The sequence below is a fragment of the Tenebrio molitor genome, chromosome 1 (genome assembly GCF_963966145.1).
Source record: "Tenebrio molitor chromosome 1, icTenMoli1.1, whole genome shotgun sequence".
In the NCBI taxonomy this organism is placed as follows: Eukaryota; Metazoa; Arthropoda; class Insecta; order Coleoptera; family Tenebrionidae; genus Tenebrio; species Tenebrio molitor.
Window position 1 is genome coordinate 11,763,674 of NC_091046.1, and position 22,394 is coordinate 11,786,067.

The 22,394-nt window shown below is 35.6% G+C and overlaps 1 protein-coding gene and 1 long non-coding RNA gene across 2 annotated transcripts; one reads left to right on the forward strand and one right to left on the reverse strand.

The window, feature by feature from the left end:
* Nucleotides 1–22: 22 nt before the first annotated feature.
* On the reverse strand, nucleotides 23–7,782 carry mle (maleless). The gene is made up of 11 exons (XM_069060644.1): nucleotides 7,629–7,782; nucleotides 7,446–7,576; nucleotides 5,397–5,591; nucleotides 5,031–5,343; nucleotides 3,546–4,171; nucleotides 2,594–2,919; nucleotides 1,601–2,542; nucleotides 1,270–1,548; nucleotides 762–1,217; nucleotides 555–713; nucleotides 23–505 (listed from the first exon to the last, which is right to left on the reverse strand). Exons 2-11 carry the CDS (start codon nucleotides 7,525–7,527, stop codon nucleotides 137–139), a joined length of 3,747 nt encoding a protein of 1,248 aa, XP_068916745.1. The 5' UTR covers nucleotides 7,528–7,576; nucleotides 7,629–7,782; the 3' UTR covers nucleotides 23–136.
* Nucleotides 7,783–8,132: 350 nt separating this feature from the next.
* Nucleotides 8,133–10,452, forward strand: LOC138140060 (uncharacterized). The gene is made up of 2 exons (XR_011162434.1): nucleotides 8,133–9,057; nucleotides 9,108–10,452. It is a non-coding gene; the product is annotated as an uncharacterized lncRNA (long non-coding RNA).
* Nucleotides 10,453–22,394: the final 11,942 nt, after the last annotated feature.

Genomic DNA, 22,394 nt, shown 5'->3' on the forward strand with positions numbered 1-22,394 from the left:
ATGCCACATAAAAAAAAACATCCTGTATTGTGCAATTTTATTTTGATCAGGAAAAACAGAACCATTCACAGAAAATAAATACACAGCAGTTTCAAAAAGCAGATTACACGTCTACAATAAACAATACTTTTCTTTTTCAATTATAATAATCATTATTCCCTCCTCTAAATCCTCTTCCACCTCTAAAACCCCTTCCCCTGAAAGGAGCTCTGCCTCCGAATCCGCCTCGATTGAAATTGCCTTGTCCTCCAGAGCCGTCACCTCCTCCAAATCCTCCCCTATAACCGCCTCCTCTATTATTAAATCCTCCTCTATTATTGTGAAATCCTCTATCATTATTAAATCCTCCTCTGAAACCGCCCCTTAAAAACTTCGGCGGTGGGCCAGTGTAGCCCAAAGTGTGTCCCCTTGGAGGCCTCTTGGACTGTGGCAGTTGCGGCTTGACCCTCTCCAGTTGGTAACTCCCGGCATGCAATTTGCATAATTCTTTAATGGTGGCAACGAACTAAACACAAAAATTAGTACCGATTCCTTACGCTACATCACCACCTCACTTTCATATCTGTGGGGGCCATTTCCAAAATTTGCTCAGGTTCTTGGGACGCTCGAACGACCAAACTTTCCAACGCCGGCCTCAACGCCACAATTTGAGCGGCGACTACAGGATCCATCTTCAGATTGATCCAATTGTCGAGCCTCACAACCCCATCCACCTAAAAACACGTCTGTAATTTACTCGCGACAATCGGTCTTCTCTTTACCCAATCGATTTTTCTTGAACCAAACAATAACAAATGAATAGGAGTGACCATACTCATTTGCTTACACGATACAGCTCTGGTTCGAATCTTCTCCCCAAACACAAAGAAGGGGAAAGGAAAGGTTTGCTCGAAATTACTGCAATTGACTGAGGTCTTGTGAATCAGCGCTTCTTTGCTTTCCGTCGTCAACACTTTTCTTTTCTCTTTGTGGTAACAAACGTTTGGATATAAACCGTAGCACATTAGGGCCATAACAACGTCAAGTTTTGGATCAGGTCCGATGGTTTCCATCATTATTGGTAGCAAAGTTTCTTCTGGAATTCCAACGGAAGTGAGGATCTGTTGTAACTGGTGTTTCGCTTCCCATGTCACACGCATCGTCGGCATGCTGATCCCTTTGTAATCACAAAATCTTTGCTCAGCTTCTTCTCCACCTTGTCGCGCTTGGTCCCACAACTACAAAGAAATACCAAAGTAGCGCATTTTAAACACTTGAAAGTCAGTTTACTTCAAAAGCTGTTAGCATGGCCACGTGATCAGAAAAACGATCACCGGCGAGTGCTTTCTGGTGGTAAGTCAAACGCCTGTGTCCCATATCTAGGGTGAAAATTTCCGGAAAAGTCGACGAATTCGCAGCCATCGTGGCAAGTGGTCCACCACACATAAAAATGCACCCCAAAACCATCATTTTTCCCAATCGTGGTTCGATCGGTAGTTTTGCGATGATACGCCCAAGAGGGGTCAACTCGTCATTACTGTCCAAACACTTCATCTCTCTCAACAAAACCTGAAAAAATTTAAAGATTAAACAACTGGCACATATTCGTATATCGCCCTACTTCTGCTTCGATCACGGCGTCCAACGGTGGCGGTTCTATGGCTTTGCTCAAGAAGTGACCGATGGAACCTAGCTTAAGTAACTTGATACTCAAGGCCAACTCGTGCAACGGAGTTCTGAACATCTCCGCCGTCATGTGCTCTTCCAACCTCTCGTACCTCGCATTTGAGCACAAGTGGAAACAAAAACCTGGCCTGACGCGACCGGCACGACCTTTGCGTTGTTCCAAATTAGTTTTCGACGCCCAAACCGTCGCGTAACTCGTCATGTTGTTGTGAGAAGTGAACATTTTTATCTTGGCTTTGCAACTGTCAATGACGAAGACTACGTCGTTAATTGTGATGGACGTCTCGGCTATGTTTGTGGCCAAGATGACTTTGGTGACGTGAGGTGGCACCGGTTCGAAAACTTTTCGCTGGTCTTCTCTGGGAATTTGAGAATGCAAGGGTAAAATTTTGTATCCTGCACTGCCAAAAATAGGGTGCTGCTGCAGATGACGCATCATTGCGAAAATCAAGTTCCAACCCGGTAAGAACACGAGCACCGCTCCGGGAATTTCTTGCGATTTGATGTATTTCAACAGTGCCTCCATGAGCTCGAAGCTGATTTCTCTCTCGCTCATTCTGGCCATGGCATTCTTGGTTTGATTACTGAACTTGGGGTCAATTATTTTGTTCATGTTTTCGTCACCTTCGTCCCCTATCGTGTTCTCGTCGTCATCCCCACCGCCACTCTTACGTTTGCGAGTTTCTGTGGGAGGTACGAATCGCGTAAGCTCGATGCAATCCTCCAAAAAGTACTGCTGCACCGGATAGGTTCGACCGGTTATCTCGACGACCGGACAATTGTTGAAATATTTCGAAAATAAACTGGTATCGATGGTTGCAGACATCAAAATTACGCGCAAATCTGGAAATGTGTGGATCATATCTCTCAGTACCACCTAGAAAATTGATGAAATTATCGAGTTTGTCGCGACCTTCAACGCTACTACCATGATGAAGTCGCTGTTCACGTCTCTCTCGTGGATTTCGTCGACGATCACGTGACTAACTCCTCGCAGACCGTTCTCCAACTTCTTCAACAGCACTCCCACGGTACAAAACATGATAGATCCGTATGGTCTGGGAAGTACCGATTCGAATCGAACCGAATAACCGACAGATTGGCCCAGTTGCTCGCATCGCTCGTTGGCGACTCTCTCTGATACAGAAACGGCCGAGATTCGCCGAGGTTGAGTTATGCAGATGTTGCACCAAGCACCCTGACCCGACATTATGTAATCTTCCAAAATATACTGGCATACTTGCGTTGTTTTACCTTGAATCAATACATGAAATTATTTAAATTTTTCGATTAAAAAATTAAGTCTAGCATTTCCCCCAAGAAAATTTTGGGCAAAAATGGAAAAATGTATAGTCCGTTTTTTATTTGACTTTAGTATTTTAACTGTAAGAGATTTTATTATAACCGGCCTGTTCAAAAGTGTAGTTTGAGTGATCCCTGCAGAGCGTTAGTGTACGCACGCTTTTTAGGGATATTATTCATCTTAAGTTTTTGTCATCGAGAAGTTTTCTTGTTCAAATGACATTTTGAATTCGTGAATCTTTTCCTTATTGTTTGTTGTTTTTGTGTTGTTATTGTTCTATTGCGCATTGATTATTATTTTTAAGTGTGAAACGCCAGAAACGCCCATTATGTGGCGCCCTCACCGGCGGAAATTGGCTCTTTCTCGGAAACAATTTCATAATGCATTTTAATGAAATGAACAGGTCGGTTATAATACAGCAGGACGTGATTTCACTTTAAAACAACAATACCTGCTAATAATATTTCAAGTACTCCTTGAGCTGGTACTCTTACAAAAAAAGTCAGTACAAGTCATTTTTGGGATTTGCGTAGCGTGTGGTGTAAATGCCAACTTTAAATTACCCACTGATACTTACCACAACCTGTGTTACCCTTGATGATAATAACAGGATTATCATTTATTGCTTCCATTATTTGTCTCTTCATCGTGAAAACGGGCAACTCTTGGCGCTCCTGTACACTCTTTTGAAGATGTTCGTTGTGATTCATACTTTGTTTACTTTCTTCCAACATGTCTTCGCTCACTTGGTCCAAATTTGCATTAGCTAACGGTCCTTCGTCAATGTTACAACCCGTCCAGGGATTCCAATTTTGCTGAGGGGGTGACCAGGGAACTACCCCCGCAGCGGTCGGTTTCGCCGCTTGAAACTCGTGAAGGATTTGATTGCTCAGTAGCGAAACAGGCTGACCATCTTCTGTTGGTTTGACATCGTTGGGGGTGATGTTCAAGCATTCCAAACAGTCTTTAATTTGTGCTTGTAATTCAGGGGATATTTGCACATCGAAAGGGTTCATCTGGACGCCGCTTTTATCTTTTTTCAAAGTGCCTGTAAATGCCTCTATGACCCCAAGGTGAAACAACTGTCTGACGATCGAAAGTGCGCAACTTTTGCTGGCGGTTTGTTTATTTGAACCCGAATCTCGGCCGGTAATCGTTCTGTTCAGCTGTTTCACGTAGAAACTCATCTCAGCTACGAATGTCCTGCAAAGGAAGTCGATACAGCAAACGAAGGTATAAAATGATCATATACTTACATGCACAAGCATGTTACAGTATATACGGTTCTTATTTACTAGCAGGTCACAGTTCCTATTCGAAAACAGAACCAAGAACAGTAAAACGGTTGTCATCAAGTCGTCGAAATTAGATAGATCATTATTTAAGAATTTCCTGTACAAAGTAAAAACAGGAGAGTCATAAATAATTTTTCTACATGTGTTGTGATGGGATAACGGAACCACTCATTTTACTACCGTTATATTCTTAAGTAATTCCATTATCGAGTTGTGAAAATAAGTGTTGTTGTATAACGATAAAAATTATTTTATTGCAATCACTTCAAACGGAGTGAATACAATAAAGATGAAAATTGTATCTATTGTTGCATTACTTCACTCAACTGGACTTGGTTCTGCTTTTTTAACTATTTTGGTGGCCCATTTGTACCATCTCTGATCGCATTTTGTACTTTGTTTTTAAATGAACATTTATGTGGACTTCTAACGCTTTTCATAGCTGAATACGGTTTAAAAATAGAAATGCTGAAATTACAAGAGATTTTCTGGATTAATACAAACAAAATCCTCTAGTTCAGGAGGCGAAACGGGATGGTTTTAACTTTTTTTTGCACTGGATATCTGTTGCTTAACTCACTCAAGATTCCTTTAGCTAAGAAATTATTTAATCACGAAAAGTATGTACCTATATCGAATCAACTGCCACTTTTAGTTTATGAAGAGATGGAGCATACGGGCCACTTTTTTATTTTTTTATATAAACTTTTCTACTAAACCTGACTTCACACTCAACACACATGCAAGTGCAACAAATTTGAACAAACCTGGAATGATCGGGGCCGACTTGAGTGTATTTGTAATCGGAATGTATTTTATTACTTTGCATAAACTGATGCAACTTAGATTTAGCATTTTCGACTGTCCAATTTCCGTGTATCTGAGCGTTCACGTCCAGATCTTCGGCATCTTCTAAACTCTTTTGTTCTTGAGCTCTGTTCATGTAATGCCATCCCTCAGATTGATCAGATCTGCCTCCTTTCCCCAACGGACGGTAAGCTTCACCAAAAGATGACGGTCCCATACCCTGTTGAAATACGGAAGGTGTTGGACCTTGGTTGTTGGCCACATTGTCGTTGCCTGTGAGAGAGTGATGATTATTGTGGAAACAAAATCAAGAGCTTCACAGTAACCTGGCCCAGATGTCGGTATATCCTGAAGGTCTGGCACGTCATTTGGGTTGACGATGCCCTCTCTTATTAGGTAACTAACATAATCTCGTGAAGCGTTGGTTTGCGCGTCTTTTTTGTTTGTTGAATTTCCGGCTCCGACATAGCTGTAGCCTTCAATTCGCACTTCGCAGAGAAATCTTTGTCTGTGTTTAGGTCCTGAAATTATTTACTTGCAGCTATCAGCATGTCAGAAACAATTTTTTTATTCTTTCTATTGGCAAGCAAATTTTATTTTAAATTTAATGTTGAGGCATTGAGAATGGCAGATAATTTGTTTAGACCAAAAAGCTTATTAATCTCTTACATAATAATGTGGAATTACTTTTAGTTCCAACACATTACTGACAGCATTCCCAAAATTAAATGAAATTACAAATTACTTTTTTTAACGGTTTTCATCAATAAACTGGCAAAAAGATACCAGTGAAAAAAAAAAACAGTTTATTGAATTTCCCTGTCCCGGCATCAACTTAAAACAGGTCTAAGCATGTTTCAAAGAGTAGCCAATAGATAATGCCTATAACCCTTACTTTATCATATTTGTTCATCAAGGAGTCAAACTTAATTTGTTAAAAACTTAATATTTGTTCTTTCAATAATCATTATTTATCAATGTTATCGAAATGTTAACAGTGTAGTACTTTTCTGTAGTGGAAAGCTGTTCATTAGAGCCCTTTTTTTTGCATATAATGAAAGTGTCACTTTTTTACAGGCAAAATCGTAGTGAGTCACACTTTTTACACGAAAAATCGTAGTGAAAGCAGTACTTTTTTGCATCAGTTTATTCGATCTCCTTGCAGATGATTGTCAAAGCATACCAATTTTTTTTTGTAATTTTTTATAAATCATTTTAGACCAAATGTCTCAACTTACATTGATATGCAAAAAAAATAGTGTGTACACGTTGTCCCTTTTTTCACTTATTTGCTTGATTAACTCGGGCTACGCCCTCGTTAATCAATCTGCAAATTCGTGAAAAAAAGTATGACTTTCATAACTAGTTGTAGACTCCAGTCGCTTGGTGAAGAGATATTAGGTGGGGATGTTCAGCAAGGCTATTTCGTTCTAACGTTCTGTGATTCGACCAGGTCGATTTATTAGTAAATAAGACTGGTTGCTATTGGTTGGATATTTGGACCGCGCAAGTTTCCCCCACCAAATGTTCCTTCAGCCCCTAACAGAACTCTACAAATAACTATGTAAGTATAACCATACCTCATCATTGTAAGTAGAGATGAGCGATATTTCACTACCGGTGATTTTATCACCGTGACTCGGAAATCACGAGTAACCACCGTGATCAAATACTCGAAGTAACCGTGATTAGTGATTTCACTACATATTTTCTTAAATCGCTGGTTATTATGCAGTTACTTGTTTGTCGTTACCCGACACACAACAAAATAGAAATTGTAATTTTAGCATTTTGCTATTTTTCCTTACAGAATTCTGTAATCTGAAATGTTATTACGATCTGGCACTATTACAAAACAGAAGCTATCTTACTGAAAGGTAGCAATTTTTGCTAAGCTAAATCTGGAGTGATAACGTACGTACCTGTTCTGTTCATGATAAGCCGGAGTGTAATAATACATTAATAATTATCTTTTAAATTATAGTTTATAAACAGCCTAAAATAACTGCAACTAAAGTAACTGCATCAAATATGTGTATTAAGTGATATAGAGATAACCATTTCCTGTAAAAATTAGTCGTGATCAGTGATCACGGTAACTGTTTGAAATCACGGTGACTGAGAAATCACGGTCACCAGGAACGACGTTCTTGAAAAATCACCGGATCGCTCATCTCTAATTGTAAGTATACATGTATTTGGAAAAAACCTTGATTACTGTATTCATTACACAATATTGATTAGATCCACCTACCACCTACTGTACTGTTTCTAGCAGTTTAACCATGTTCACATGAACCGAAATATTTCAGCAAATAAATCCAGTTTCAAAATATAACTGGAAAATTTACGATTGCATATTAAATGTATCTTACCAGTAGGCCGAACTTCAAATTGTGGCTGTTCTTTCTTATTTTTTTGGCAAAATTGATGTAAAAATGATTTTATATCGCTCATGGTGCGACATAAGCAACTGAGATTAGTGTTATTATAATACTTATGTCACCTGTAAATGATGATTAAAATAATCTAAAAATCACTATATTAAAAAGACTCACTTTAAAATTTCAATAAAATAAAAACAAGATCTCTTTGGATCCGAGATATTTGGATGCACGATGCACAGATTCCGCCGGTAATAGTAACTTGAGAACTTGACGCTTTGTGAATTGTGAATTCTTGCTACGCATGTGCACAACATTTGATTGTTTATGAAATTGTCATTCAAATCACCCGCACTTTTGTTAACCCACCCAACCCACCAACCCCTTGATAAATCCAGAGACAACTTATAAATCTAGGAACTTTAGAAATAATACGAATTTCGAATATTCATACTGAAATTAGTAAAGTTTGTCCAGCTAGCGAGAGATTGGTTGACATACTAAACTCTACGTAGAGAAAGTACATACATAGTATCTAGCGCACGTAAAATTTGAAATATATCCTTCAAGCAGTAGAAGACCCTTTTGCCCTGAGTTGGCTCCATCCTGGTTCCTAGGAGTGTGTCCGCTGGTCGCTGGTTAATTGGCTGCACTGTTATTGTCAAAATTGTTATCTGCGTTTAGAGTGAAAATAAAATGTAAATATTATTTTTTGCATATCGTAATGAAAGTTGCACTTTTTTACACGAAAAATCGTAGTGAAAGTAGCACTTTTTTACACGAAAAATCGTAGTGAAAGTAGTACTTTTTTGTATCATTTTATTACATCTCCTTGGAGATGATTGTCAAAGCATACCTATTTTTTTTTTTTTGTAATTTTTCATAATACTTTTGGACAAAATTTCTCAACTTAGATCGATATGCAAAAAAATAGTGTGTACAACACGTTACGAAAGTCTCTTTTTTTCACTTATTTGCTTGATTAGTTCGGGCTACGCCCTGGTTAATCAATCTGCAAATTCATGAAAAAAAGTATGACTTTCATAACTAGTTGTACAAATAACTAACTATAGTTAACTATTTAGATTTGCTTGCATTTACTCGTACATTTACTTCACAAAGTCTGTGGCAACCAGGCTGCCAATGCAAAAACTCCGCTTTCCCCTAGGAACCAGGATCGAGCCTACTTTCTCTTATATTTATATACCACTCTAACGAAAACGAATCCATTTATCAGCGAGACATCCTGATGTGAACTGTGAGTTGTATGATGAACTGGGCAAAGTCATACTCAAGTCGGTGGCTATTTTAGTGCTTTGTGTTTTTCAAACAAAACGACGGTTAAATTGTAGCTTATTATTTTTAAAAATGACCAAAACTAAGGTCGACAAAACAAATTGTTGTGTTTTTGGCTGTAACACGTGCCGAAAAAACGAACCAGATGCAGTTTTCCATTTATTTCCACGTTGTGGGAAAACATTATTTGATTCTAAACCCCGGGTAGAGCTAAGGAAAGCGTGGGAAAGTGCCTTATTAATGGAAAAACCTTCATCCAATTATATGAGGGTCTGTGGAAAACACTTTAGAAGAGAAGACTACATTTGTAAGTTAAATACTATTTTATATATTATATTTTGAACTGCTTTATTTAAGCCACACCTTTAGGGAGCCAAAAACCACGTTTAAAAAGAAATGCCATTCCTTCTGTAAATTTACCTACATTATCTCAAAAAATAAAGGGGAATAGGCCTGGGGGAAGAAAGTTACATGTTAGAAAAAGACAAATGTTAAATGAAGAATCGGATGTCACAAATTACGCTTCCGATCTGTGTGAAGAGGATGTTGAAGAAAATAATATAGGTGCAACATTAGAAGAATTGTGTGAAGGTGAACGTAACGCTGTTGATAGTTTATTAAATTTGGGATCAGTTTTTGTAAACTTTCGACAAAACTATCGTATTGAAGATGAAGGTGATCAAGTGACAGGTGGTGATCTAGTTGCATCATTTACTTCAAAAATAGAGAATAATAAACATTTGGAATCACTCACTGGGTTATGCAGCTTTAAATTGTTAAATTATATTTGCTCACTAGTTGAACGCCATTACCTAACAGTGCATACTCATAAGCTTTCTATCCAGGATAGAGTGGTGTTGGTATTTTTCAAATTAAAAACAGCTATTAAGTTCAATGTGATGGCCAGTTTTTTTCATATTTCACCCAGTACCTGCCGAGAAACATTTAATGAATATGTACAATATATAGCAAATGTTTTAAAACCATGCATATTGTGGCCATCAATAGAAAAATCTAGAGCAAATATGCCCAAGTCCTTTAAAGATTACAATAATGTTAGAGGAATATTTGATTGCATGGAAATTCCAGTTCAAGAACCTAGATGTAGAAGTTGCCAGATCAAGACTTACTCACATTATAGAAGAAGAAACACTTTGAAATTCATGATATGTGTGTCTCCAGGAGGATTATTGACTTTTATTTCAAAGGGTTATGGTGGAAGAACATCAGACAAATCTATATTCGAACAAAGTGGTGTGATTAATAAGTTTGAACCATATATTGACACAATAATGGTCGACAAAGGATTTTTGGTGGATGAATTGTGTGCTGGGCATAGCATTAAAATTGAACGGCCATTTTTTCATAGAAAAGACAAACAATTTTCATCAGGAAGAGTCAAGAAAAACGCAACTATCGCTAGAGCAAGGTTTCATGTAGAAAGGGCACATCAGTGTATCAGAACTTTTGAAATTTTTAATGCCATTTTACCATGGAATGTGGTTCCTTATATAGATTCTATATTTACAATTGTTTGCAGTATTGTTAATCTACAAACCAAAAGTCGAAGAGAGTACATTTTAAAATGTAGTAATTAATTATTTTGTAGATATGTATTATAATAATTAGAATGTCCATTGTGTGATTGTGTAAAAATAATAAAATCATGATAAAAGCAAAATAAAATCGTCAATTTGTCAAAGGCCAGTAATAATTATTATCTTAATACCGCAATCTCTTTTTCAAAATTTAAAAGTAGTAGTTTTTTAGGCTGTCTGGTAGGGTTTTTTTTTTCTGAATCTAATGAGCTATATTAAAAGTTATCATTTGGTCGATAGCTAACAAAAAAAAAACAATATTTAATTGTGGTTTATACCGGGACATTTTTTTAAGATTGAACATAGCCCATACTTATTCCCTATGTTCAGTTTTAAAAAACACAGGTCAATGCATGTATGGTCCATGTAATACCCCAAGTCAGTAAAATGAAAGCTTATACAGTACAACTTCGATAATCCGGACAGATATAGTTTTGAGCCTCGCCGAATTAGAGAGTTTTCCGGATTAGCGAGGTACAGTGCATTCACTTTTGTTTTAGACCAGAGTAGGCTATGGAAATTTGGCGAGTTGTATGGTAAGACTGTGGCTGAATGACAATATACATCATGTATAATATTATTTGAGCTTACATTTTCTTGTCAAAATTCATGACCATGTAGCCAAGCATTATCATTTTCCAATTAACTACATAGTTTCGAGGACTCAATAATGTGTGTATTTAGTGATAAATGTAAATATTGCACAAATTTAAAACTAATTTACCTTAATACTTAATAATAATGTCAAATTTGACACTCGATTTTGATTTTGTTATTTTGACATAGCCCCGACACCAACATTTAAAAAAATTAAAATAGCCTACTCTGGTCTAAAAGAAAAATGAATGTATTATATATACATTTTTGACTACTTGGGTTACGAAAAAATCATGAATTCATCAATGACAATCTACATATCTACATAATGTATTGAAGAATAAAAACGTACATTTAGAATGAAAAAAAAAACTGTCATCAGAGGTTTTTTTAAATGGCAACGTCACATTTTTACTACCGTTGTTAATAGATCTTTTAATTGTCTACCCGACAGTCAAAAAAATGTTCAATTTACATAAGAAATTTCCTGAAAAAACCTATTTTTTTTAATAACAACTTTTTCAAGGTCATCGAAAAGACCAAAAAGAAAATATCAGCAGCAATCTTTTTAAAACACTAATTGACCTGTCTAGATTTTTTCAAAAATTATGCGTTACGTTTTCATTTGGGTGTTTCCAGACTTTTTGGACACTATATATTTGTAAATTATTTTATGCGGGTTTAAAATATGTGATAATTTTTGTTTGTTTTCGTTTAATTTGGATTATTCACATTCGTTTTCATCATCCTCATGATTATTGTTTAAAGTTTCTTGGACTATTTGTTCATCTGTTAAATCACAATCGACATTATCATTTTCACCGAGTGCCCATTCTTTTTTTTTATTACTGAATCTTGTCAACAGTTGCACAATATTGTCATCTTCATTTGATATTATGTAGTTTAGCTAATCTTTTCGGTAACAAACCTTAATGTTTTGATTTATCCGGATTATGGAGGTAAAAATTGCAAAGTGTCCGAAACGTGGAAGACGCCGAATTATTGGAGTGTCCGATGTAACGTGTGTCCGGATTATCGAAGTTGTACTGTATTTTTAATTATAAAATTCATGTGCATGAAATTATGTTATGCATGATATTCTATAAAACAACAAGATTCAATTAATCAACAGAGTTACGTTTTTTGCTGTAGTTGTCCGTTTTATCCAAAATTTTTATGTTAGAAAAGGATATTTTACTGACTTGGGGTATTACATGGACTTTATGTAATCACGTATCCAAGGTAACGAAAATAAGTAGGTACTTGACAGTTTAACAAAATGGTCAAGTTATTTGAAGAAGAAATACACATAATGCAGTTATTCTATGCCAATCAGAGCATTAGAAATGTGCGTGACATTTCCAATGCAACACATGATAGACCAATTCCATAAATCGGAACAATTTTTAACATTATTTCACAATCTCTGGTGTTCGGTATAGTTGGTTGCATAGCAACTCGCAATGCATTGATCTGTGGTTTTTAAAATTGAACATAGGAAATAAGTATGGACTATGTTCAGAGTTAAAAAAATGTCCGGGTAGAATGTTTTTAAATGTTGCCACATTTAGTGTAACGAATAGGTCCATATCTTCTACAAAAAAAGAAGACTGATTTTTTTTAAACATTTTTACCTGATTCTTAATGACTACTTAACAACGTACTACTACGTTGTTCCGCGAATTTTGGGGCACCCAGTATTTCTGTATTTATAAACAGACGAAAGCAGGCCGTTGACCTGAAATTGTCCAGAATGTTTATGTTACGGTGCAAATTGCTAACAATTTATTATTTATACCATAACGTTCATGTATTGTGTTAGTTTGTTTTTGAAAAAGTTTGTCAGAATTTGTTTACTTAAATAATTATGTACCAAATGATGGTATATTTTATTTACTATGGCTGATTCTACAATATTTACACTTAATTTATCTAAATTAAATGGGTACATTTTACTGAAATTTTTCAATAAAATTTTGATCCCACCCATCATGATTCTACACATGTACAGTCGATGGACAAATAAAACTGGGACAAAAATGACAATCACATAAGTCAAAATTTACAAATTTGCATCGCTTAATTACCGCTTTATCACAAATAGGTTTACTTTGGTATGACATATTATACAGACACTGACAAATATATTGACAATTCAATGGTCTGATTTACATAGATTAAATTATAAGTGTCCCAGTTTTATTTGTCCATCGACCGTACATTGTACAAAAGTAAGTGGAGTATACAACTGTTGCAACGGTGAAAAAGAAGTTGCATACTTTAAAAGTATTTTGTATTTAGTTGTAGTTTGAAATGGAGTACCTATGTACTTACGATTGTCATTTTAAAACAAATACCTCCTATTCATTTAAAATCCTTTATTATATGGATATGAAACATTTTTTATTGTACCAATGCTTGCTAATTCTCTTTCAACGAGGTGACTTAAGTAGGTAGGTACTAATACCTACCTACAGCAGTTGGCGATTATTATTAGAAATACGCTTCACTGACAGACAGCATTTAACATTAAAATTTAATTCACCAAAGAACACGTTTCCATAAAAAACAATTTAAATAATTTCGTAAAGTGAAGGTATAATACTAATACCTACTGTAATCATAACATCAGACAAAAAGTCGTGATGACCATGAACTATTAGTTATGTAATAGTTACCACACTGGTTAATGCACTTACTTTATTTCTGTATTACTTAACTATGGAACTAAAGTAAGAAGTTAGAAGGTCAGCTAGTTTGGTGAATTTTTGAAAACTGAAAAAACTGTTTTGAAATATTACGTAATAATTTAATGTCACGTTACATTTTTGTGCCTAATATATTATTTATTAATGTTAATTATTTTTAACGCTAATTTCCCAAAAAAAGTCAAGAATGGATGGTAGTTCATGCGACGTTACAGGACGTTAGTGTCATAACGATACCTGTTGATAAAACTATTTGCATAAATTAACAGTCCAGTCAACAATAAATCTGGACGTCATTAAAACTGAACAGAGATATTTCACCTTCTTGCTTATCTCATTGATCCACCCACATAAAAATGATACCCATATAACTGTATAATACATTTGTTTTATTACGTAACACCTACGTATAACCGTTATAAAACCGTTAATCATATGGAACTGATATTTCCTTCACAATTTGCAATAATTACTGTTGATCAATGAAAAAATATTCAAATGTCATGTCTTCGAAATGAACAGTTACATGGTATTGCAAGGACGAAATGTAAAAACACAATAACTTTTATTAATAATTCAAATGTCCCTATAAAAAATTTGTCTAATTCTAATCCTGCAAGTTTGTTAATACTGTGTATGAATTAACAGCTTGAGAGCGTAATTATAGTTTTTAAGTCTTAAATGTATAGACAAATGTTATATCAACATATTTCGTGTTATGCATTTTTACAATAAGACTTTTTTATATAATTGATTCAAAAAATTGAAATTCACGCATAGTTATCTGTGCATGAAGTGGGTCATTTTCTTACGTGTCTTTCTTTTTACATTGTTAGTAAGATCGAAACCATAGAAACCATACAAAACAGTGTGTGAAATGCAATTTCACGCATACGACTATTTCTGTTTTTCATTTCACGCACTGTTTTTTATTAGTTACCTAGCAACATGGTCACGGCATTGAAACTTCAGAGTTCCTTCAAAAATTTGAATTTTTAATTTCAATTTTTTTAATCAATTATAGAAAAAATATTGTTTATATTTCGTGCGCGAAGATGTTTTTGTGCATTCAAAGGCTTATACTGCCTCGACCTTCGTCTCGGCGTAAAAGACCCTTTCATGCACAAAAAACACTCTCTTCGCGCACTTAATATAAAAATAACTATATTGCATCATGTGATAGAAAAAATCCTTTATTTATTTAGCATCGTTTGCTTTAAGTAATTATTGTGTGCATAATATATTGAAAGATACATATTTTGACAATGTAATTTGCAGAAAAAAGTGTGAAAGTAAACATAATTTTTATTTTTCAATTAGAATGTCCACTGGGTACATGATGTATTAAACTTTGTTGTAATATTTAAATTAAGAAATGTTGCAAAGATTAAACAAGGTTTAATAATTATTAATTCTTTTAATTTGACATAAAATACTATTTTCTATAATTGATTCAAAAAATTGAAATTCACGCATAGTTATCTGTGCCTGAAGTGGGTCATTTTCTGACGTGTATTTTTTTTGCATTGTTAGTAAGATCGAAACCATAGAAACCATACAAAACAGTGTGTGAAATGCAATTTCACGCACACGACTATTTCTGTTTTTCATTTCACGCACTGTTTTTTATTAGTTACCTAGCAACATGGTCACTGCATTGAAACTTTAGAGTTCCTTCAAAAATTTGAATTTTTAATTTCAATTTTTTGAATCAATTATAGAAAAAATATTGTTTATATTTCTTGCGCGAAGATGTTTTTGTGCATTCAAAGGCTTATACTGCCTCGACCTTTCTCTCGGCGTAAAAGACCTTTTCATGCACAAAAAACACTCTCTTCGCGCACTTAATATAAAAATAACTATTTTGTTAAGGACGAGAATGTATTTCTAAAAATATTTTTTCTACTTTGCGTTTGTAACAGACTTACCTTTACATGGAAAATACCGGGTGATCAAGAAGGACTGTTTAATTTGGCAGTACAATTGAGAAAATGTTTTAATTCGGTTATTTAAAACACTGCAACTGGATATGTTTTGTTGGTTTATTTGACAAATATCTGATATAGGTATAGCATTAACAAGGACAAGCCACCAACAACCGGAAGTTACTCCTGTTATCCGATTTAAAATACGATCCAGTGTCACCAACTTAAACAACTTAAACTTCTTGATCACCCGTAGTTTGATAATAGCTCTAATTGTTGAACTATTTTTGGTAACATTCAGATTAAGAACTTGGGTAATAAAAACTTTCTCAAACGAAAGAAATTTACAAATAAACAGTAAATAAACCAAAAATTTTACCGTGCTTTAAAACAATCCTACTCCTACCCTAATACCTATTACTATTATTGAGAATATTGATAGTCACAATGGCTTTCCACTGCTATCACATATTGCAATTAAAACTCCCTGGGTACTAAGGAGTTCATTTTTGAAAATAGTTTCCATATTTTTGTTAAATAAATGACGCAAAGCAGAAAAAAATGTATATTATTATATTTATCCACAATAACATTTTAAAACGACTTTTATCCACTCTTATGAACCATATTAACTATAATAGCATTTTATCCACTAGTGGAATATTGTTGAATATGTCAAATTTATGTTATCACATACACACATGCGCACCTGTACTCTGAATAAACCAGTCGTTCACCAGCACTCGCACGTTAATCATTTCGCTCTCCCGAACACCTTCCCGGACCTACGCACATCAGGTTATGGGCCCGCAAAGTGACCAAAGACAACGCCGATCACTTCTTACGTAAGTTCGTGGAGACCCACGATCATTGAATTCCGAAAACGTGAACGTAACGACACGAAATCGAACGCACGCCGCCATATCACACGAACGACCGAAAAAAAACGCAAGAAAAACGAGTGTCCAAAAAACCACGAAAATTGGAAATTGTGCAAACGAACGACAAAAGGAACAACGAAACGAACGGCCAAAACGAACGACAAAACGAACAACGAAACGAACCACGAAACGAACGACGAAACAAACCGCGAAACGAACAACGAGAACGTCCTTTGTGAAGGCTCACGAACAACATGCCGCCAACAAACAATCAAATTACGTTTGAAAAACTTCGAGGTCGAGAGAACTATAATACATGGAAGTCCGCCATGCGAGCAGCGTTACATCTCGAAGACCTATGGAAATGTGTGACCGGCGACGTCACCGACGAAGGCAAAAACATGAAGGCGCGATCCCGAATTTTGCTAGCCACGGAGCCCCACATCTATATCCACGTAGAGGATGCAGCGACGGCCAAGGACGCGTGGAACAACCTCGCTCGCACTTTCGAGGATGCAGGCCAAAACAACAGGATAGCATTGATGCGTGCATTAACTGACACCAGGCTCGACAAATGTCAATCAATGGAAGAGTACGTATATCAGATCATCTCGTACTCGAATCGTCTCAACGCAATCAAGTTCAAAGTAGACGATGAATGGATCGAAACCCAAGAAAGACGACGATTACGTTTACTACAAGATAAACGCAATCACCCACGAAAACGAAGACGAGGATCCTCAAACTCCCGAAGAGGCCCTCAATTCCCCGCAAAGTCACTTATGGAAATCTGCCATGGAGGAGGAATACAAAGCCCTCATGGAAAACGGCACTTGGACTCTGACAGATCCCAAACCGAACGCAAAAGTTTTAAAAACACGTTGGGTTTTTAAAACTAAAAGGGGGAAAGATCAGCCAACCTTGTACAAGGCTAGACTCGTAGCAAAAGGTTGCACGCAGATTCCAGGTATCCACTTCGAAGAGACCTACTCACCTGTGATAAGGATGGAAACACTACGTTTTCTCATTTCGATGGCTGCAAAATACGACCTGAAAATTCATCAGCTTGACGTGAAGAACGCATTCTTTCATGGAGATCTGAAAGAAGAGTTATACATCCAGCAGCCCACTGGCTTCGAACAACCAGGGAAGGAGAATCAAATTTGCAAGCTCAGAAAGGCCATGTACGGGCTCAGGCAGGGTTCAAGAGCGTGGAACTCCAAGCTGAACTCAGTACTTACGAAAATTGGATTCACACGATCGCAAACAGACCCATGTGTTTACACGAAACGAGCAGGACGAAAAATGGAATTATTAGCAGTCTACGTAGATGACATACTAATTTTCTCGAACGACGACTTCGCAACTTCGAGCACGAAAAACAGCCTCAACGAAAAATTCCATATGAAAGACCTAGGACAAGTATCAAAATGTTTAGGGATAAATTTCACTCGAGATTGGAAACGACATACGATCCACATCGACCAATCAGACTATATCCTCAATCTACTTAAACGTTTCAAGATGGAAGATAGTCACCCGGTGAGGACCCCAGAAGATGTGAATCAGAAGCTGGACTTGCACACCAACGAAACCGAAACGACTCCTATTTTTCCCTATCGAGAAGCGATCGGAGGATTATTGTACCTCACGCAAATTTCGAGACCTGACATCGCCCACGCAGTCAACTATTTGAGCCGCTTCAATCAGAATCCCGATATTGTACACTGGAGAGCCGTGAAACGGATACTTCGATATCTCAAGTCCACAATCAGCCTGAAGATGGAATTCTCATCACTTGAAGAAAACACGATCACCGCCTACTGCGACGCAGACTGGGGAAATGACCTCGCAGATCGAAGATCTACGACAGGATTTATCATTTTCCACAATCGAAATCCTGTATCATGGTCCAGCAAGAAACAACCAACAGTTGCTTTGTCTACAACAGAGGCAGAATACATGGCGCTCAGCTACACATGTCAAGAACTCATCTGGCTACGGAGTTTAGCGTCAGAACTCGACCCCACGTCCGTCGAGGAACCTACGACCTTGCACAACGACAACAAGGGTGCCGTCGACTTAGCATCTGACGCAGGATTCAGTCAACGAACTAAACATATCGATCTCAGACACCATTTCATACGTCAACTGGTCGAAGATGCGAAGATCAAAGTCAAGCTCATCTCTACCCAAAACATGATCGCAGACGCCCTGACGAAACCTCTATGCGTTGCTAAATTTCAGTCATGTATTTCTCACTATGGTTTGGTAAATAACTGAAAAACCGTGTTACGCTCCAATCATTTTTGTAATGTTGTATTTTATTTGTTGTATTGTGTTATTTAATTATGCTGCGCGTTATTTTTTGTTACGCGAATTTTTAATGTAAGAATTCAGAGTTACTCCCGCGATTTATGTGACGCTGTTTAATCCACCCATGATCGACGAATTTTATTTTATTATTTTTGTTGAACATTAATTTGATGGGGGGATGTTGAATATGTCAAATTTATGTTATCACATACACACATGCGCACCTGTACTCTGAATAAACCAGTCGTTCACCAGCACTCGCACGTTAATCATTTCGCTCTCCCGAACACCTTCCCGGACCTACGCACATCAAATATAAACTACCATGGAAAAATAAATAATAAATAACATATGCAACCAGAACCTCGCGTTCTGAGTTTCACCGAGTTTCAGAAGGGATATTCGTTGTGATATTTTAAATAATAATTTAGGCTTTTGATTGTCGATAAAACGTTATGTTTTAGTCGCATTTTATACACTTAAGAATATTAAACGCTCGTGCGTTCGCACTCGCGTTTAAACATTCTTTCGTGGATAAAATTCTATCTAAATCATTATACAATAAATAACTATTTTTTAATAAGAGGCATTGTAGCATTCGTTTAAAAAACATGTAAAAGGGAAGCTGGAGGACATCTGATGTTATTGATGTAATCCTCATCAGTCTTCACTCCTAATATTTCAAATAACAACATTCTGTCAGTTTCAAAATAAACAAATTTCTATTTATACATTTTCATTTTAAATATTTTCAGTACCTACATGTTTATTATTTGAGTAATTGCCAGTAACAAAAAATACCAGAAATTTTGTTTCAGTATTGAATAGTAGGTAGGTATCGTCGCCTTTCAAATTCTTATTTTTTATGTTAGCTTTTTGGAGTAAGGTGCAAAAAATGTGTATTAAATTTCTGTACAGTATTTTATCAAAACAGTCTGGTGATTGCATTATGAAACTCATTTAAATAATTAATAATTATTTAAATAAATTAAAAATTAAAATGGGACTTACACGGTTTCTAAAGAAAGCCGACGGTATTCTATTTTATTGGTCACATTTTACACAATTGTACGTTGTGAAAATATTCCCTGCCTCTTGAACAACATTGCATGACGAGGTATTGTAAACTTATAAATAATTGCCCTACACACTAAAATTTCATAGTTGAGTCAAAGACACTTAAAAATAATTAATTTATTTTAAGGTCATTAGCAAAAACGGAAGCAGTTTTGAGAAACCTGTTTCCGGTAACATTTTAGAATTTAACACAAATGTTCAACAAACGGAAAAGTAGTACCTACACTTGCGGCCATCCAAAAGTGCACGATAGCTGGTGTAGACTTCTCAATTTTTCCCTAGATTTAAAACGGGACCTGTCCAGTGGGGTTTGTGCCGAATGCATTTTTTTCTGTGACAAATGTATCCTTTGTTTAAAAAAGTCAAGATTCTAAAATTAGTCTTGTAAAAGTATAATACATACCTATGTAATATTATTAATGTGAAAAAAATCGTGCACTTTTGGGTGGCCGCGTGTGTACATGTTTTAAGAGTGTGAACAGTTTCAGTTTTATAGTTACAAATTCATTGCAACAATCGTTTTGACATAATTTTATTATAATTAACACATTACCACTTGAATTTTGAAGTTGCAACGTGAGTTATTTTTACATCTGAACTAGAAGCTAAAGTTACAACTGTTACAAAATAATTATTTATAATATGTACCTATATTTATGACGAATTTTGTTATTCCTTTTTAATAAGCAACTGTATGGAAATCTGGAAAACAGATATAGGTATGTATTACAAAACGATTGCTTTATTTGTGTGTCTCAGTGCAGTGTATCTTGTTTTGGTAAACTTGAATTAATCTTATTAAACACTCGTTGTAGCAGGTCAGCAGGTGTCAATTTCGTGTTTGAACTGTTCTTAAAGAAGGAAAATAGCAATTATTTAAAGATCTCTGCCATGTAACGCAAATAGCTCGAATAATGATGAACATGTCACGTGTAAATTTCCGTAAATAGAAGGTCATCTAACTTAAATTAGATAAAATAAATTTATTTATAGGGATTTTTTTATTTACGCATGAAAACTTACATGGTTCATTTTCATTGGTCAGGTGTCTTTCTAATTTGAGACTGAAATTTTAATTTAGGTACAGGTATTAGGTACAAAAACTAAGTACAGAGACAGTTGTAAGTACATTTTCTCCCATCTAGCCATGAATGTGTCCAGAGTTACAAATAGACAATTCGTAAAGAAAATATAAATAAAACAAACATTATTTGAAAACCTTGAATCATCACTTGTGTGGGTATTTCGTGAGGGTGGAGTTTTCTCATAAGTATTTTTTCTTGGGTTTATTATCGGATTTCGAATCTTTTCTTCGAGATTCAAATCTTACCCGAATGTATGTATGTACTGAGCGGGTCAAGTTTTATGAATTATTATTTAAAAAAGATAAATAAGATAGGTACATAGGTATTTTATTCGTAGTCGTTTTTTTTTTTTTTTAATTAAACATTTCATAAGACTGTATTTCCCACCAGTAAATATTTTGGTTAAGATTTCTTGTACCAATTCTCAACTTGATGGTAAAATAACGCTTGGGAAATTATTTGTTTTTCACATTTTTTAATTTGAAGGAAGGCTCTGTACCGTAAAGAGTTTACATTTCTTAACTATGTGGAGTATTGTAGTAGATTTAAAAAAAATATATGTAAAATATTTCTTTGATGGTATTAAATTCATAACCGATTTGTTTTTAAAAAATATAGGAGTATATGGGAGTATTGTCTTGGATTTTTGCAGAAAGGTTTAGTTTGACGACTTGGTGTTATGTTTTCTTCGTTTGGGTTCTTTTTCTTTAACATTCGAGTGAAGTTGATACAATCTACAATTATTATTGTTTTCTTTATTGGCCACTGATAGGTACATATTAACTATTGACTGCTTCTACTAGTTCTGATTTTTGGAGTGGATGAGGTGTGTATTTATACAAAAAAATGACTGTTTGAATGTGGTGAACGGCGAAACATAATGGTGTTTTAAAATGGAATTAATGATGATCCTGACCTTACACTAAATTACAATTTTTCCATAACATTGGCAAAACTAAGAACAGCCGAAGTGACTTCTTGAGATCCACCACCTGTTGACTTATGTAATAATGAATATCATCAAAATCCTTATACAGGGTGTGGCATAACTCACGCCCCAGAGGAAACGGACTTGTGCCGACAGCAAAAACATTACAGGAACGATTGATTCTTTTTTCTTATCTGCTTTTTTAGTCGAGTTATAAGCATATCAAATCCACCAATCCCGTTAATCAAGCGCGGATGAACTAGGGAAGAACAGAACGGATGGGGCCGTTGTTTGTTTTCCAAAATACTCATCATTCTACGCGAAATATCTGGTCGACTGTATTTTATTGTCAAATTTGGCATATTATTGCACTGTCAAAAAACTTAGGTTACGAATAATGTCAACAAATTTAATATAATTTGTCATGGTATAGCCCGCAACTATTAATACAAATTTATTATTGGGCGGAAGTCGTAAAGTAAACAACAAATTTCGTCCTTTTCCTATCATTCAAAAAAATTGCATGTAG

Excerpts from the sequence above, each read along its gene's own strand:
- mle (XM_069060644.1), bottom strand. The coding sequence starts at position 7,527 with ATGAGCGATATAAAATCATTTTTACATCAATTTTGCCAAAAAAATAAG. Across the intron at positions 5,344-5,396 it reads TATACCGACATCTGGGCCAG|GCAACGACAATGTGGCCAAC; the intron begins GTTACTGTGAAG and ends ACTCTCTCACAG. Across the intron at positions 4,172-5,030 it reads GTCGGCCCCGATCATTCCAG|GACATTCGTAGCTGAGATGA; the intron begins GTTTGTTCAAAT and ends CTTCCTTTGCAG.